Below are 17,107 nucleotides of genomic sequence, written 5' to 3'. Positions count from 1 at the left end.
GAAATCGTCAACTGGAAAACAGCCGATGAAAAATATATATTAGGCTATGCATGTTTATATATATATATATATATATATATATATATATATATATATATATATATATATTATTCAGTGTTAGTCATTATTTGTGTCATTATTAATCATTATTTATTTGTGTTTGTATATTTATATAAATATGTATTGATATTACTACTTTATTAAGTAAATTATGAATGGCTGTGTGCTTTGTAAAATGCTCATCATACATCAATATCAGAATATTTATTCCTATTCCATTGTTATCCCTACTAAGCATATTTAAATATGCTGAACTATGTATCAAAACAATTAAAAAAAATACTTAAAAAATATAATTGTTAATAAATGTAGCTTTGATAGCTGTCTGTATAAGGTTTCCAGTAACAAAAAAGCGTGTTATAATCGATTAAATGTGCTGATGTCATTGTGCCTGCCAAACACGCTGAGTGGAGCGGTCGACCGCTCCAAGATGGCCGCCCTAAATCTCGTCAGCGACAATAGGTGAGAGCGGTCCATGAGGCGTCTATCCTTATATTATGTCTATGGTTGGAACTACTCAGATTCCTTTCAGGTAGAATTTGACTATCTAAATGGACTGGTTGCTTGGAAAAGACTCTGTGTCCACAAATGTTCAAAGTTGACTGGTGTTTGGAGGAATGTTCTAGAAACATAATTTAACCTCTTTAATACAAAACTACGGAGCCCTCCAGGGGACATGGGAATTTTTTTTCTTTTGCGTTCCCTCGCAAAACCTTTGCATTCCCTCCCAATAATCTACTGATCATTTAATGTGACATAATTGAATACTGTAAGCCTTTCTTACGGTGGCCGCTGTACTTTCTGCTTTAATATAAAGTTATGTAAAGTTTTTCCATGAATGTTAATATCTTGCTGTGAAATAGCTGACATTTTATATATTTTTCTTTAGTTTAGAAAGGCACCACAAACCTGTGATATAAACAGAAACTTTCTGTAAGTAGGAAAGAAACACATCCAAACTATTTGGACTATTTCTGAGTTATTGTCGCGGGGTAATAAGTCATCTGATTGTGTCTCTGTTGTGTTCGTAGTCTGAATGGTTTAAAGGGCTGCTTTCAGTGCTGTTCCATCTTAGCCTTAACAGACAAACATGCAGTAAATAAATTGATTTTCAATCAGTTTTTTGCACCAAAGCGTTAATAATAATAAACACGATTTATATTATAAAACACGGCAAACTAGTAGTGGTAGAGAGCCGCACTAGGTTAACTCGGGGAATCTCATTTGTATCAATCAACTCCAAACCTCTTCTTTGTTTTGTCACAATTATCGATTTATTCCATTTTGATTATCATGCTCCAAATTTTGTGAGGACTGACCACCCGCTCACCCGCCTCCTCATTCACACAAAGCCAGCAGCCAGTAACCTTCCCATTCATACTTGATACAGTCACGCCCACATCGACACGCCCACTACTCAGGTGTCAAAGCCGCTGCTCTTGTCATATCAATAATTACTTATTTAATTCATATGGCTCTTACAGAGCCTCAGTAAAAACTTATTTATTATTATTAACTCTTTGGTGCAAAACACTGATTGAAAATCAATTTATTTACTCCATGTTTGTCTGTTAAGGCTAAGATGGAACGGCACTGAAAGCAGCCCTTTAAACCATTCAGACTACGAACACAACAGAGACACAATCAGATGACTTATTACCCCGCGATAATAACTCAGAAATAGTCCAAATAGTTTGGATGTATTTTAATTTCTTTCCTACTCACAGAAAGTTTCAGTTTATATCATAGGTTTGTGGTGCTTTTCTATACTAAAGAAAAATATATAAAATGTCAGATATGTCACAACGAGATATTAACATTCATGGAAAAACGTTACATAACCTTGTATTAAAGCAGAAAGCATGGCGGCCACCATAAGAAAGGCTTACAGTGCCAACTTTGCATGGTTTTGTAAATTATGATAATTTAATGCAAAGTTAGCATTTTTAATGGACTTTCAATGCAACTTTTAGAGCAACTTTCCATTAAAAGTGTCATAATTTACCGAATGACACTTCATGACAACTGTCGTAAACATTCATAAAGACTTCTTTATGTTCATGACAGATGTTATGTCATGTTTTTGACAGTGTTAAGTCAGTGTTATGCACATCCCTTCAAATAAAGTGTTACCAAAAATTGTTTGCGTGTATTTTAGTAGTGTATATGCGCAAATTTTGTATTTCATATATGCGTGTGAGAGAAAAATTGTATGTGTGTGATATTTTAGTAGTGTGTATGTGCAATATTAATATTTGTGTATGCGTGAGAAAAATATGATGTGTGTGACATTTTAGTAGTATATATGTGCAATTTTAATATTTTGTGTCTATGTGAGAGACAAAACATATTTTTTGTCATAAACGGCCCCTCATAGATATACATATCAAAGATCTAACTTATTTGTTGTTCAAACAAAACGGGCTGGTAGTGGGCAATGTAAAAACCCATCGAGGAGAAAATGGAAAAACGTTGAAAATCCAAGTTAAAACAATAAAACATTTGGATTTTTGGCAACAAGTGGATGCAAATAACAATAATAACTAGGTTAGAATATGTTTATTTTAGTTATGTTTTTTTTTTCTTTTGTTTACAATTTATCACTTTTACTTACTATGATCTCTCCATGTCATGTTTATTGCCTAACTAACTGTTGTAGTATTAGTTCACAGCTGTTTCTGGTGGAAAACAAAACACTGAAGTAAGCTTCAATACGGGCAACAGTCAGGGCTTTTCTTAGTTCCTGTTATTTAAATGTTTCCCCTTTTGCTGTTGTTGGAGCAGTTCTGCTTTCAGCAGCTGAACCCTGGGCTATGTGTTTCACGGCAAGAACCAGCCCTGGTCACAGGGCCATGAGTTCCTCAGAGCATGCAGCTGGGATTGAGAGCTGCACTTGGTCATATCAATAAAATATGTATTGGGAATGCCCCAATTCAATAGGTCTGACTGAACTGTGTGACTATTCTCATTCAGTGCTTCACTGCCCCTAATATCATATCATGGCCAATATCATGCAAAATTAACTTCTTTGAGCTTTTACATTGTGTTATGTTATTCCCTCATCAAAAACATACCTGAAGTGTTGCCTTGATTCTTTCATGTATGCTTAAAACATTTCTTTAGTCAACCATTCAGAGCTGCAAAATGTCTTGGTGGACTAACTACCACCTTTGAGGCACATCTCTTCCTTGAAGCTGCAACTCCCAAGCTTCAGCCTCACAGAGCGATCCTCTCCCACTTTGCTCCTTCAGACTAGCTAGCAGCAATTAACAAACACCTGCTGGAACTGCATACCTGCTGGGGTCATTATATGAGCTACTTCTCAGTGCAATGCTGACAAAACATTGTTAAAGGGTCAACAGAGGAGCCATGTTGTGATGACTGTTGTGATGAGTTTCAGAAAGAAATTTTAAAAGGGTAACATAGTTTCTTGGTTGTGCTGTAAAGTGGCACTATATGCCTAAAAATACATAATACTGCCTCTTTATGAGCTGAATAAGTGCAAGTTTAGCAAAAGTTTGAAAAAACTCAGATGTATTTCAGTTAAAAGTTTATGTTAAAAATGTAATAATTTCAGAACTGTTTTAAAATTCTTGTAAATACACTGAAGGACTGACTTCATTACCGACAGGGCCATTGTTCATACTGTTACAACACACAAACAGCCCTGACAGCCCATATCATTACTGCTGATCCAGCACAAACTGCTGAAGTGGCACAGCCTACTCTTCTTTTCTGTATATAGAAAGTTATTGTGATGACACAGAATATGCTTGATGAAGTAGATGCTTCAGAAAGTTTTCGCATCACTAACTAATTACCCATCTTAATTTACAGATTCCAGTAACACTGGGAGAGTGGCTGGTTGTTGTGGGGTGGTGTAAGTGAAAAGGCTAAAGGCTACTGTCACAGAGAAGAGGGTACAGGCTTCCTCTAGACAAACACTGGACCGCCTGATGGTGCTGAGAATTAGCTTTAGGATGTAGAAAGATGGGAAATGAAATGGGGAGAAAGAATTTTGCAGTTAAACGCAGCAGTAAAAACAGATGTTAGAGGGTTTTTTTCTTTCCTTCCTCCCTTCTATAAGTGCATCTCAGATACTTGGAGTATTTGTTTCTCCAAATAACAGATCAGATAAAGGACTGAATTGATGCAGTTAACCATTATTGTGATGAAAGGTGACTATTGTGAACTTTTAAAAGAAATCCCTTTTCTGCTTTCTGTATTTGCTGTTTGGAGGAGACACAGCTTGGACCCAACAAGGAATTGTTGACCTGAAACATCTGTCAGAAAAAAAATAAATAAAAAAAAATGAATCCAGCACTTGCCACATTAGAATCAGTGTGAAATTGTCCATGTTGAGCCAGGTTAACATCGCATGTCAACTGGATGAAGGCCACAGCATCGCTGTGCAGAGGCACAATGAGTTGGTGAAAAAAAACAGACATGCATTATCACAGATTTTGGATTGCATTAAATTTTGCGGGGCACACGATTTAACACTGCGAGGATCTGATGAATCTTCGTCCTCCATGAATCGGGGTGTTTTTCTGGATCTGGTTAATCAATTTTATTTTTTAGACAGTCAGCTGGCAGATCACCTGTCAAGTACACATGTTGCTAAATGCACCTCCGAAACCAGCCAGAATAAGCTCCTTTATTGCATTTTAGAGGTTTATCAGCAAAAAATCAAGGATGAAATTTTAGAAGCGTCATTTGTTGCTGTTCAAGCAGATGAAACCACAGAGGTCTCCAGAGGGGTTTGAAAAGCTTCTGAAAGAATAGCTCCAGCCGTTTAAACTGGAAAATAAACTAATTGCCCAGACTTATGATGGAGCTGTGGTGATGAGCGGCACATTCACCGGTTTGCAGGTCAGGCTGCAGGAATCATTTCCACATGCGCACACATCATTCAACAGGCGTGCTCATCGCTTACCCCAGTCAGAATATTTTTTGCAAATCTTTCGGCTTTTGGAACCTTTTTTTTTCCCCCAAGTCCCCAAAAAGAACCGCTGTCCTGGACGAAGTATGCAATAGAAGAATTCCAGCATCGGGCCAAATGAGGTGGAACTTCAAGAGCCACACAGTGCACACTGTCTTTGAACAGGAGGAAAACCTAAACGCACGCTTTGCTACATCTATAAAGATCGAACCTAGGACAGCATGTCAATCCAACAAACTCATGGTTTGTACACACTGCTGCAGGACAAAACGTTTCTGTTCATTTTGTCATTTTTTCACCGGGCTTTTACACATGTGGACATTCATTATAACATCCTCCAAAAATGCGCCATGAATCCTACAAAAACAAAACAGGCCTTAGAAAATTTTACCCGGTCCATAAATGTCCTGAATGACTCGCTGACTCAGATGCAGGTCCTCCAACATCGCACCAGAAGCAGAGCTCAGATTGTGCCTCTGTGGCAGTGAAGTGCCGCAACATAATGATTGAGCAGTCAAAGGCTTGCTTTGAGAAGGCCCAACAGTTAAATTCCTTTGAATTTATTAACCCAGATTTGTTCTCGGATTTCAACACCTGTTTCCCACAGAAGCAAATGGACACCGCATGTGAATATTTCCCGATGATTTGCAAAGAAAAACTTAAAGGTGAACTGATGGTGATGTACAGCAGCACAGAGTTTGAAGGGTTAACTTCTGCCCCGTTGAAGATGCTGATAGACAACAAGCTTCCAAGCACTTTTTCTGAGACCCTGAAGTTGACTCAAATAGCCATCACAAACCCGATGACATCTGCAGAGTCAGAAAAGTATTTCAGCACACTGAAAAAGATCAAGTCGTTTCTCCGCAGCTACATGGGACAGGAAAGACTGAAAGCACTGGCCACACTTTTTATTGAGCAGGAATTAATCCAGAGGTTACCTGACTTTAATGAGAAGGTCATATTGCGTCCCAGAAAAGCCGCCAGAGTGAGGTAAGCCTCATTTCAAAACATATTGTGTCTTGTTTCATTTTATAGGTGTGATTGGAGTGTTGAAATCCTTAATGCAAGGGAATTAATTTGGTCAACTGGCAGTAGTTCTATGCAAGCTTGGTCTTTGGTATGTTTCCATGGCTGTCTTTTTATGGTTGTCTATAGCAGGTTTTCTTTTTATTTTCAAATTAGATGTGTCTAATATATATATATATATATATATATATATATATATATATATATATATATATACACACAACAATATGTGCACATATGCTGAGCTCATCATACCTGCTACTTCTCAGTGTAACACTAGCAAAACAGCAGTAAAAGGGTTTATGGAGAAACTTTGTGATGGTGTGCTGCATTCGGAGTGTCAGAAGAAGCAGGAGCTTCTTAAAGAGACAGAGGCCCAATTTCAAGGTGCTAAATTGCAAAGAAAAAAGTATTTAAAGTCATATTGGATATATATAGCATTTTTATGATGATTGTCGGTAACATAATTACTTGATTGTGCTATATATTGAGAAAATGTGCCAAGAAAATAAATAATTTTGCTTCTTTAATACAATTTTGGCAGTTTCTGTAAGCTCATAGGATAGTTTCTTTGCTTGGTGGCAATGATTTGACCCTTCTTAAAACCTGTTAAATTTGTAGTTTTTCCAACTGAAACTTCAACATGTTCAGTTTAACACTGCTAACTGAAAACCACATCTATTCCAGCTTTGTAGAAATGACAGGCTTTAACATGTTCTTTGTTTCCTGTATCAGTCTGTCTACTAAAATAACCTTTTTGACAGCATAACTTCACTCACAGGCTCATATAGCATGCCCATTTTCAGGTGCATCATGAATAGGCAATAAAAGCACAAATCTGTTCTTCTACAGCAGGGGTCCCCAAGCTATGGCCCGCGGGCCGGATCCGGCCTGCCATGTCATTTGGTCTGGCCCCCTGAACAATGCCGGATCCGGCCCGCCTGCTCATACCAGAGAGCATTCAGTGTTTTTTTTTCATATATTGTATTCTGGTTTATATGTGGATTTTTCTTCAACCACCAGGGGGCTTGAGCAGATGTGAAACTAACTTTCCCTCAATATACTAGTCAGTCCCAGTCACAGTTTCACTCACGGTTTTTTCCATTTGCATTCTGGGTAAAAATCTATCTAAAAGCGCGAAAGTGTCATCGTCGTCCCCCCCCCCGCTCGACAGTTTCAAAGACAGAACAGCCCTTCTTCCCCCCCACCACCCCCCGTAGACAAGAATTTTCTAAGGTTTCTTTCTCCAAAAACTAAGACCAGCCCCCGACCAGAGAAAGGAACAGCTATGTGGCCCTCGCAGGAAAAAGTTTGGGGACCCCTGTTCTACAGTCTATTCATTTCTTTGTATTGCCTGCTGCCTTTCTTGCACACACCTCCACAGCACAGCCACATGTTATTCATATGTGCTACTACACTAAAAAGGCCATGTTCACAAAGAGGCCAACAGCAATTTCAGTGCATCCCTTTTTAATGGGAAAAGGTCCATTATCGCCTGACTCAGTAATGATCAGATTGGACCTCTGCTGTGGGATAATGAAGTCTGTGGTCTTCCTCTAAGTCCTCCTCTATCTGTCTGCTCGCCTATTTGGATGGAGGCACAACATGTTCCTCCACCATGCAAATCCACATCAACACTGAAAGTCAACAGGTACTTACATTCACTGCAAAAAAGACACGTTTTTATTCCCTCTATGTTTGAGATTAAACTAAGCTAAATGCTGTGTGGATTGGTTCAGTTAAAATGATCTACATTGTTTCCACATTGTTTACAATATATGCTAGCCTGTTATGAGATTTTGTAATTTGAACTTTCTTCAAATTGACAATTTTACATATATTTTCTCATTGAATTGCATCCTGCTGCATTTTTTTATGAGTGCTGTAGAAGCTTTATTTAAAAAAAAAAAGTTTTTTGTTTTTTTTATCTTTTAAGCTCTCTGTAATTAATTTAGTGCCATGGTTACGGCCATTATCCAGTTGGCCGTAATCATGGCCAAATAAAAGCTGAAGCTGATTTATAAAGATCTTGTCTCCTTTACCTTAACATGCTGCTTTCCATCATTAATCATAAGAAAGATCAGACCATACCTAACCCAACATGCCACCCAGCTCCTGATGTGGTCAATGGTCAGCTACTGTTTCGACTAAAACAGCAGCCTCCTCCTGTAAAACCTCTGCAGACGGTCCAGAGGACAAAGCTGTGTCTGGTTTTCAGTATGCCTAAAAGGACTCATGTCCTCCTTCTGTTTGTTGAGCTCCACTAGGTACACCTTTGCAACATGCATAAAATTCAAATATTGATGTTAGTCTAGAAAGTGCTTCATGGAATGTCTCCCATCTACTTGAATGCTCTCACTAAGGCTTATGTAGCGACTAGGAGTGACTATATAGAGCAGGCTTCAGCCATTTTGGCATCCCACCCTCTTTGTTTCCCACAACTGTATGTATTAAAAACAGAATTAGCCAGACAAACTTTTCTGTGCTGTTTATTCTTGCATTCAATTGTTAGATTAGCCTTAGGCATCTCAATGGAGCAGTGTTGTGGTACTTGAGATCGGTCTTGGTCTCGAGTCCGGTCTTAAGACCGTTTTCTGATGGTCTCGGTCTCGTCTCGGACTCGACCGCATTTGGTCTCGGTCTTGTCTCGGTCTCGGGCTCAGAGGACTCGGCATTTTATTTCAAGACCAGTCGAGACCGCAACTGTGAAAATATCACTAAACGTGCAGCATACTGTCCAGTTTATTTGTTAACATCTTTGTTTTCAGTGGATGCAAAACGCACCAATTAAAATCCAAGCAACTACGTGTTTCTCCCCCTCCCCCTCCCCACCTTTCACTCGCACGCGGCGCTCCAGGACATGCGCAGTGGTTTTCTCTCAGCGGCAGAAAATGTTTGTCTAATCGTCAGTAATATAATAGCGCTGCATAAATAGTAAGAAATCCGATGGCCACAGCTAACTCAGCAGCGCTTCGCTTTCAGAGACGATGGGGACAACGTCTAACTATTTTCGTCACTTAGAAAAGTAGCTCAAAGAAGGTAAGATCCGTTAACGTGATGTTAGCAAAGCTAGCTGTACAGAGACACATAAGAATTTGTGATGAAAAAAAGTCACTCACTGCCTGAATTATTGTGCAGAGGTGTTGACTGACTTGTCGCATATATGGGACAACACTATGTCCAAAAGTCTGCAATATAGTGGTGATGTGACATTCAGAAACAGTCGATTCTTCTCCACGGCTCTTTATTTATTAGATGGGACTGGAGTGTCACTCACTGAGAGCCGTTGTTCTATCAGATTACCGTATGCTGTCAGAATAGCAAACATGCAGTGAGTACCATGCCTGCGCATGCACATTAAGAAGTCCGACCGTCAGAGGAGTTGTCAGTTCACCATATGCAGCAAGTTATGACGAAAATAAGTCATTAAATTGTTTTCAATGATAACTATATAGGTATACATGTGTTGTCATGGTTGCAAAGTGTATTTAAAGCAGGTCTGGCTGCAGCTGGAGTCAGTTACAACACACGCCCGTGTAAAACTCACTTAGCCGCTAAGTCAGGATGCCATACAACTGTTAATAACAGATCTACGTCATGATTCTATGTTCCTAGCATACATGCAGTGAGTACCATGCCAGCGCATGCGCCTTAAGAAGTCCGACCGTCAGTGGAGTTGTCAGTACAAGTTATGACGAAAATAAGTCATTAAATTGTTTAAAATATGACATAATATGATAACTAGATAGATATACATGCGTTGTCGTGGTTTCAAAGTGTATTTAAAGTAGGTCTGGCTGCAGCTGGATGCCATACAACTGTTAATAACCAAGTGTATGATGATCTACGTCATGATTCTATGTTGCTGATTAAATAAAATCATATGGTAATGACAGCGTATGCATGTCTGAGCTAAGCGTACGACAATCTGACAACGTATGCTGATCTGACAGAACACCGTGAGTTCATGCTAAGCGTATGACGATCTGACCTGACAGAACACCCGTTCTTTGTTCTTGTAATGCTCTGTGTACACTGCATCATTATTTAATTTAATTATGTACATTGATATTTAAATTAACAAATAACTAAAACACAAGAACGAAAGAGCACGCAGAGCATGCACATTGCTCTTTGTTTTTGTTCAAAGTGGCAGCTGTAATGTCTGCCATGGTGTCAGACTACCTGGCTTCATGTACTGGGAGAGAGAGTGAAAACAGTCATGATGAGCGCCTTCTGTTTGGTTACTTCTTGCTTGTTGCTCCTTGGTCAGTGTTCATAGTTGAGCGTTATTTACCGTCAGGGCATTGCCTCAATTGCTATGTTTAATGGTGCAGACAGTGGTGGTTTTTTACATGAGCAATATGGGCAAATTCCCAGGGTGTTATGTTTTTAGGGATGGCACGAGACCATCACACATTGTAACACAGAAATGGAATATTTAATATTGGTAAAATGTATTAAGTATTTAATATCTAGGTGTTTTTATGGGAATATGGATCTTTCAGATTATTCTGAGAAGCAATTTCGATCATATTTTACATTTTATTGTGTCATGTAGCACGGCCGCTGGTCTTGGTCTTGACTCGGTCTCGACTTTCCTCGGTCTTGGTCTTGACTTGGTCTCGGACCCTAAAAGTCTTGGTCTTGTCTCGGTCTCGATACACTCTGGTCTTGGTCTTGTCTTGGTCTCGGGTTAGGTGGTCTTGAACACAACACTGCAATGGAGCCAGTAATAAACCAAACTTATGGAGACCCACCAATCTCTTCCTGATATCTTGGTAGATTTCTTTCTCCATGATGTCACAAAAGGAAGTAATGTGTTTTTCCCTTGACTTCATGAACTGCTCATGAACATGGAGCAACAACAACAAAAACAATGTGACAGTTTAATAAAAAAAATCTGAAAAATAAATAAATAAATAAATAAATAAAATGTACATATGGATTAGTTGAAAAGTGTCATTTTTGTGAAAAATTGTCTGTCCGACCAACCTCTTAAAGCTGATTTAATGTCAAAAATGTATTTTTAAGAAAATAGAAAAAGCTTTGACTTTATTTTTGTACCTGAGCACCAAAAGGGGTCTCATCTTAACTCCTATTTAGAAAATGCAACACGATGCAGCATTTGATGCATCTCCACAATAAAAAACAAAAAAGTAAAACTAAAATAACACATATCAATTTCACCCTTATGGAGTGAGTCTTATGCTAATTTTAAGGCTATCATTCTTGACTTTGCAAATTATGTTGTTTTAAAACTTTGTGGTTTATTTTGGCTTATCCGTTTTTTGACTTGTTGAACAAAAACAATTAGAGCCATCAGGATCATCTACTTTTTTCTCTTCAATATGCTAAATGGGTCACAAAGAGAGCTGTGTAGGGAACACTGTGTTTTAGGGATGTGCCGATCAGGTGTTTTCCTCCAGATACCGATACCGATCACCCATGAGGGCCGATACACCGATACCGATCACCGATACCGATCACATAATTATTATTATTATTATTATTATTATTATTATTATCATAAACACTACCGGTTACATTATGTGGAAAAAGGAACCATGAATTCAACTTAATTTAGACAAAAACTGGTTTTTAATAACTTTTTCCAAGAACAAAACAAAACAGGCATTGTGCAAATTGTACTGCTATTGATAATACTATGTTTTATAGTATTATAAAACTATAATATATGACTGATAACATATGAATGCTCTGAAGAGGCTAAATAATAAATAATTAATAATAATAATATTATTAATTATTATTAATAATACAAAGAGCCAAAATAAAAATAAAATAAAATAAAACCTCTCAACATTGCCAAGAAGTTCAAGTATAAAACTTAACATTCAAAGGCAAAAACAGGTTCCATTACAATAAACAGTCCAGATTTACTGAATGAAAACTTCCTGATGGCATGGCGGCTAGCTGATTACTGCTAGCTCTGATTGGCTGTTTCTGACTGAGCGGAGTAATTATGCAGAACAGGGAGGAGATCGATTATTTTTTTAGAGATTATCTGTCTCATGTTAGGACAACTAAAGTTTTAATACGTATGTAAAATGTATTTTTTAAGTTAAATGCTGCAGCTTTAATCAGAGGTTCGGTGTGAGAGTCACTACCAGGTGGAGCAGAAGCGAAACTCCGTCTGTCAGATATTACTACCTGTAGTGTAGCAGCGGTTCAACAGGAGAGCAGAACCAGCGTCTTACATCGCAACTCGAAGACTTAAATAATTTTCCAGGTTATTTGTTTAGCTTTCTGACCGTCATGCTAATCCTGGTGAGTGTTTGTAGCTGTGCGCTGCTTTACCTGCTATCTGATCCTCCGTATGTCTTTTTTACTGCAGTGAGCCTCGATGTAGCCAAACTCCGTCAAGTATCTCATTGTTTTTATGTCGTATTAGCTTCGTTGTGTTGATGCATTTTGACCTGCTTCAGTTTTCCGCCGCAACACGCAAACTTCCCCATTCACTCAGTGCGTTATAGTTACACATTGCTTAGGATTTGTTGCTGCGCGTTTGCGCAGAGTGAAGGAAAGAGGAGACCAGCTGCACAGGCAGGCTGCGAAATGAGATGATCGGTATCGGTAAAAGAGACAATGATCGCCGATCACCGATCATGCACTTTTTCACGAAAATCGGCCCGATTGTGATCGGTGACCGATCGATCGGCACACCCCTACTGTGTTTAGATTGTTTAAGATCGAGCTCGGCATTTAGCTGATAACATATTGTAGTTTTTTTTTTTTTTTTTTTTTCCAAACTCATTATCCTTGGTCCTTTTTTATCAGTTAATAGGCTGTGAGTGAAGAATGACTGCCCCATTCCAAACAGTTTTCTTCTTCATATTAAACTCATTTGCCGCAGCAGTTTCTTGGGGGCTCATCCAGAATTCCAGAAGTGGTTATGCACAAACATTTTTGTGTATGTGGTTTATGATATTAGAAAAATACCATGTAGTTATCTTTAAATATGATCTAAAGTTTTACCCCCAAACTACGGCAGTTGTTACCAAAATACTTGAAAATCTATTCACATAAAAAAAAAAGTCAGTGGGCATTGCTCTGATGCTAATCAGGACGAGAAAACTCTCAGAAATAAGTCTGCTCTTATTGAAAGGCTATAAGCTTAATTTGAGGTTCTAAACTGAATCTACATAACATACATTTTTAACATGTTATTAACTTTAAATATTGGTTTCAAAAGTTTTCTTTTTAAAATAAATAAACATTTGAAAATATATTTGTTCTGCTTCAATTTATTTAGAAGTGGAATGATTTGTTTGTACTTTTATTTTATTTAAAATATCCACATTTGCAGTTACCTTTATACATTTTTCTGTCTTTTTTTCACTAAATAAATCTAATGTTATAATCAGTCAGTTGCTGAGCTGTTCTTTTAATCAAATACTGTTTTTTCTCCTACTTGATTGATTTTTCTGAATACCATTTTTTTACTTCTACTTGCGGAGAAATAATGAAGTAATGTTACTCTTATGTACAGTTTTTGCTTACTCTACCGTTCTATGTTCATATATCTGCAGCAACCTTAAATCCATGTTTAAACAGTTTGTTCTCCTTCACCAACTAAACTTTGCAAACCTCAAACAAAGCTGCGGACAGTATTCTCAGCTTGGATCTATCTATATTCTGAGACCTTTCACCTCACTCCAGAACTGATGTACCACCCAATCAGCTCAACATTTTCCACGTATGTCTCTTTAGCTTCACGGTTGTTTGACATGTATTAGAGACCAATTCTCTTTTGAGTGTTCTTGATTAAACCAGATGGAACAATCCCAGCAGCAAAGCATGTGTATCTCAGTGCTAAGTTTCATTCTACTTGCCCAGAGTAAAACACTTCAGGGAACTGAGGAGCATTTACAGAAATCAGAGCGTCTAACTGGATTTTCTCTCACAGACCAATGTCTGTGTAATCCCGACTGCATTTTGCTTCACATCAGAGAAGTTCTTCTGGTGCAAAGGTTGAAAAGTTGTTTATTTTGACCACAAGAATTGTTTGTGATAGTAAAGGAGTTTTACCAGTTTTCTTATGAACTTTTCTAACTAAGTCAGACAAGACAAATGAACCAACCTTTTTTTTTTTTTTTTTTACAAAAAAGGTCTTACCTATTGTATCTCCTTGTTCATGGACCATACTGGCTAGATCCTTCATTATTTGATTGACATCCAGCATGTCTCTCTGCAGAAAAACAAAACAAATGAGAGCTATTGGTTAATTATATTGAAGGAATTAAAAAATGTTGATGCGTGATTTTCAGCAGGTGTTGTGCGCTTCTCTCTCCACAACCAAACCAAAAAAGGGATTTAAGGTACCTTATTGGATCAGGGTTCTGATCATGTCTGAATAAACTGAGCTCCTAATATCCGTTTATGGTTGTGTGATGTTGTGCCAGCCACAGCTCAACAAACATATTTTGCTTTCCTAAATTTAAGAACCTTCAGTCTATTTTTGGATGCACAGCTTGCCAAAATGTTATATGCTGGAACTATTTTGATGATTTTAAAAGTCATCAAAAATCTGGGGTTGCCCAAAAAACCACAATGAAAGATGTTCATGGTAAAACAGAGACTTTATTGGCTGCAGAACCTTCCTGTCAGCTATGTCCAGACCTCTGGTCAGGCACCAATTGTAATTACAATTAGTTGATTTGTTTTATTTTTTTATTTCATATATTTTGTCAATAGTATAGATCAGTGGTTCCCAAACTTTTTCTTCTGCGCCCCCCCAGTGGTTTCCAAACATTTTCTGCGCCCCCCTATGGATTACAAATGGCTGTCTGGTTGAAACGATGTGTGTGACGGGGAGGGGGTTCACAACTCTTTTGGGGGCAAAATGAATGTAGCTGAAAATAGACACCAACATCGGTAGCCTACAAGGTACTTGTTAAGCTTAAGGTTCTGTATTGATATTAGCTAGTCATCTTTTAGCTAACATTACCTGCATCCAACAGCTTTACTCAACTCAGTCGGTTAGTTTGGAGGGAAAAACTGTGAAAAGTTCTTTGCGTTTTGCTGGTTTGCTGCCGTGATTCTAACACAAACCTACGTAGCTCCGCACAGCAGCAGCAGGTCTCCTTCACAGGTGGAAACCCAGCGCGAGCGTCGTAGCGCTCATGTTGCGTTTAAAGGCAGCTCGGAAAAACAGGTTACAACATGTTAACAACGGATTAAACAGTTTTAACTGCTGATAAAAGTGACAGAGGACACAAATATGGGAAGTGTGGAAGCCTCTACTGTACCAAATTGACATAGGAATAACAGAGAGTTGGCCATTCTAAGGTAAAAACCCAGCTCATACAGTGTTCATGTTTTGTTTTGTTTTTTCATCCAGACGGCTTCCCACGCCCCCCCTGCAATGGCATGGCGCCCCCCCTAGGGGGCGCGCCCCACAGTTTGGGAACCTCTGGTATAGATGAAAGACATTCTTTATGACAAGAGTCAAGTATTATCACTTAGAATTTTCCCATTATGGTCGACACCCATATATATTGAACCAAAAACAAACATACAGCAAGTATGACATTCAATTCAATTAAAATATTGGGAAATTAAATATTACAATTTATTTTAAAGAGTTGTGGTAGAAACTGATTACTGTGGGCAGAAAGGATTTCCTGTAGCAGTCTGTATCACAGCGGGGCTGAAGAAATTCCTGGATGGTGACACTGATGTTCAGGTTTGTCTGTAATATTTTTTTATGTTTTTGAAGAATTATTTTTTGCCTTATCATTTTCAGAGGCTCCAGAACAGAACCAGCCTCTAGTTCTGACCCTGGCTCTGATGCTGCTGACCCAACACAAGACACTGCACGTTCCACAGCACACTTGTGCATAAGACTAGGAAGTGATACAGTAGCCCAAATTAAGGAAGCACAGAATACAAATAATGATCAAAATATACCAAAACATTATTTAACACTCTTGGACTGGTCTTATTATTAAGATTAAGATATTAGGAGAGCTTCTGAGAGTGACCCATTCCTTCCACAAATATTAGTAAAAACAGTCTGCATGCCTAGGAGCTTCATTTTATTCAGCTGTTGCCACGGAAGTGATTGAAACACATGATTCTGATAAATTGGATGGGTGAACAAATACTTTTGGCAATATAGTGTATGTTTAATAAAAGCCTCTAACTTAAACATGGTTTAATCACAGAACCAAACATTTCCATTTTCCATGTGGCTGTACAGAGTTTTTCAATGAAGTAGGTTCTCCTTTTAATAACCAAATTCTATTCGTCGGTGTTTAATCCCAACTACTCTCTGCTTTGCCTGACTGGAAATAATATATAAGAAAAAAAAAAAAACTTCACAGTTTTTATTCAGTTATTCTTCTGTCAGGGCACAGAGCAAACTGGAGCAGTTCTGGATGACCGCAACTAATTCTCCAGTCTCTAAGCTTTGAATCTACTCTCAATATTTCTGCTCAAAGCAAATGAAAGCTTATAAAACCTCTGTCTATCTCCTGCTCACAGGCCCCCCCTTCCCCCTTTCTATTCCTCCATTATGGCTCTGTGCAATCACAGCTGCGTTGTGTAGACTAACCCACTGGGCCATCCATCACAGGTGGCGGAGATTGCTGTGGAAACTGGCAGCCATCCTGTCACTTGGCAAAAAATGCTTGGAAGGAGCCAAAAAGGCCTCTGGCAAACCTTGCACTGCTAAAGACTTTTTTGAATTTACCTTTAGGCAGGCAGGTCTATCAAGCTGTAATAGAATAACAAATGTATTTTACCTGGCAAAGAACTGGGCAATCAGGGCTCATTTCATCACAATGACAAAACAGTGTGTTGCCAATTTAGTGTCAGTGGAGAGCTGTGTGTGGAAAAAGCACACACACATACACAGCAGAGGAAAATGGCAAAGATGTTATGGGTTAGGGCCTTTGCCCAAGGGCTGAGTGTGTGGCCAGGCCTGGAGCCAACAATGTGCCCTTTTCCATTTTTCATAGGCTTTAAATTCTGATAGCAGTGAGCCTAGCAGCCTCTGGATACTGGCAATAGGCTTAGAACCAGGCCTGAAGATTTTTCCATTATGTATCGACA

General features: G+C 38.4%; 1 protein-coding gene across 1 annotated transcript in view; it reads right to left on the bottom strand.

The window, feature by feature from the left end:
- tsnare1 (T-SNARE Domain Containing 1) overlaps positions 1–17,107 on the bottom strand; it is a 128,579-nt gene that overhangs the window by 13,174 nt on the left and 98,298 nt on the right. Inside the window, exon 9 of the mRNA XM_088006035.1 lies at positions 14,168–14,240. Coding sequence (XP_087862161.1) covers positions 14,168–14,240 — 73 coding nt within the window. The remainder of the gene's footprint in view (positions 1–14,167; positions 14,241–17,107) is intronic.

This window comes from Poecilia mexicana, unplaced genomic scaffold, assembly GCF_051168715.1.
Source record: "Poecilia mexicana isolate PSO_F unplaced genomic scaffold, ASM5116871v1 scaffold_6, whole genome shotgun sequence".
Lineage (NCBI taxonomy): Eukaryota > Metazoa > Chordata > Actinopteri > Cyprinodontiformes > Poeciliidae > Poecilia > Poecilia mexicana.
Note: the sequence above shows the minus strand (reverse complement) of the source record. Positions and strands in the feature narration are given on the sequence as shown.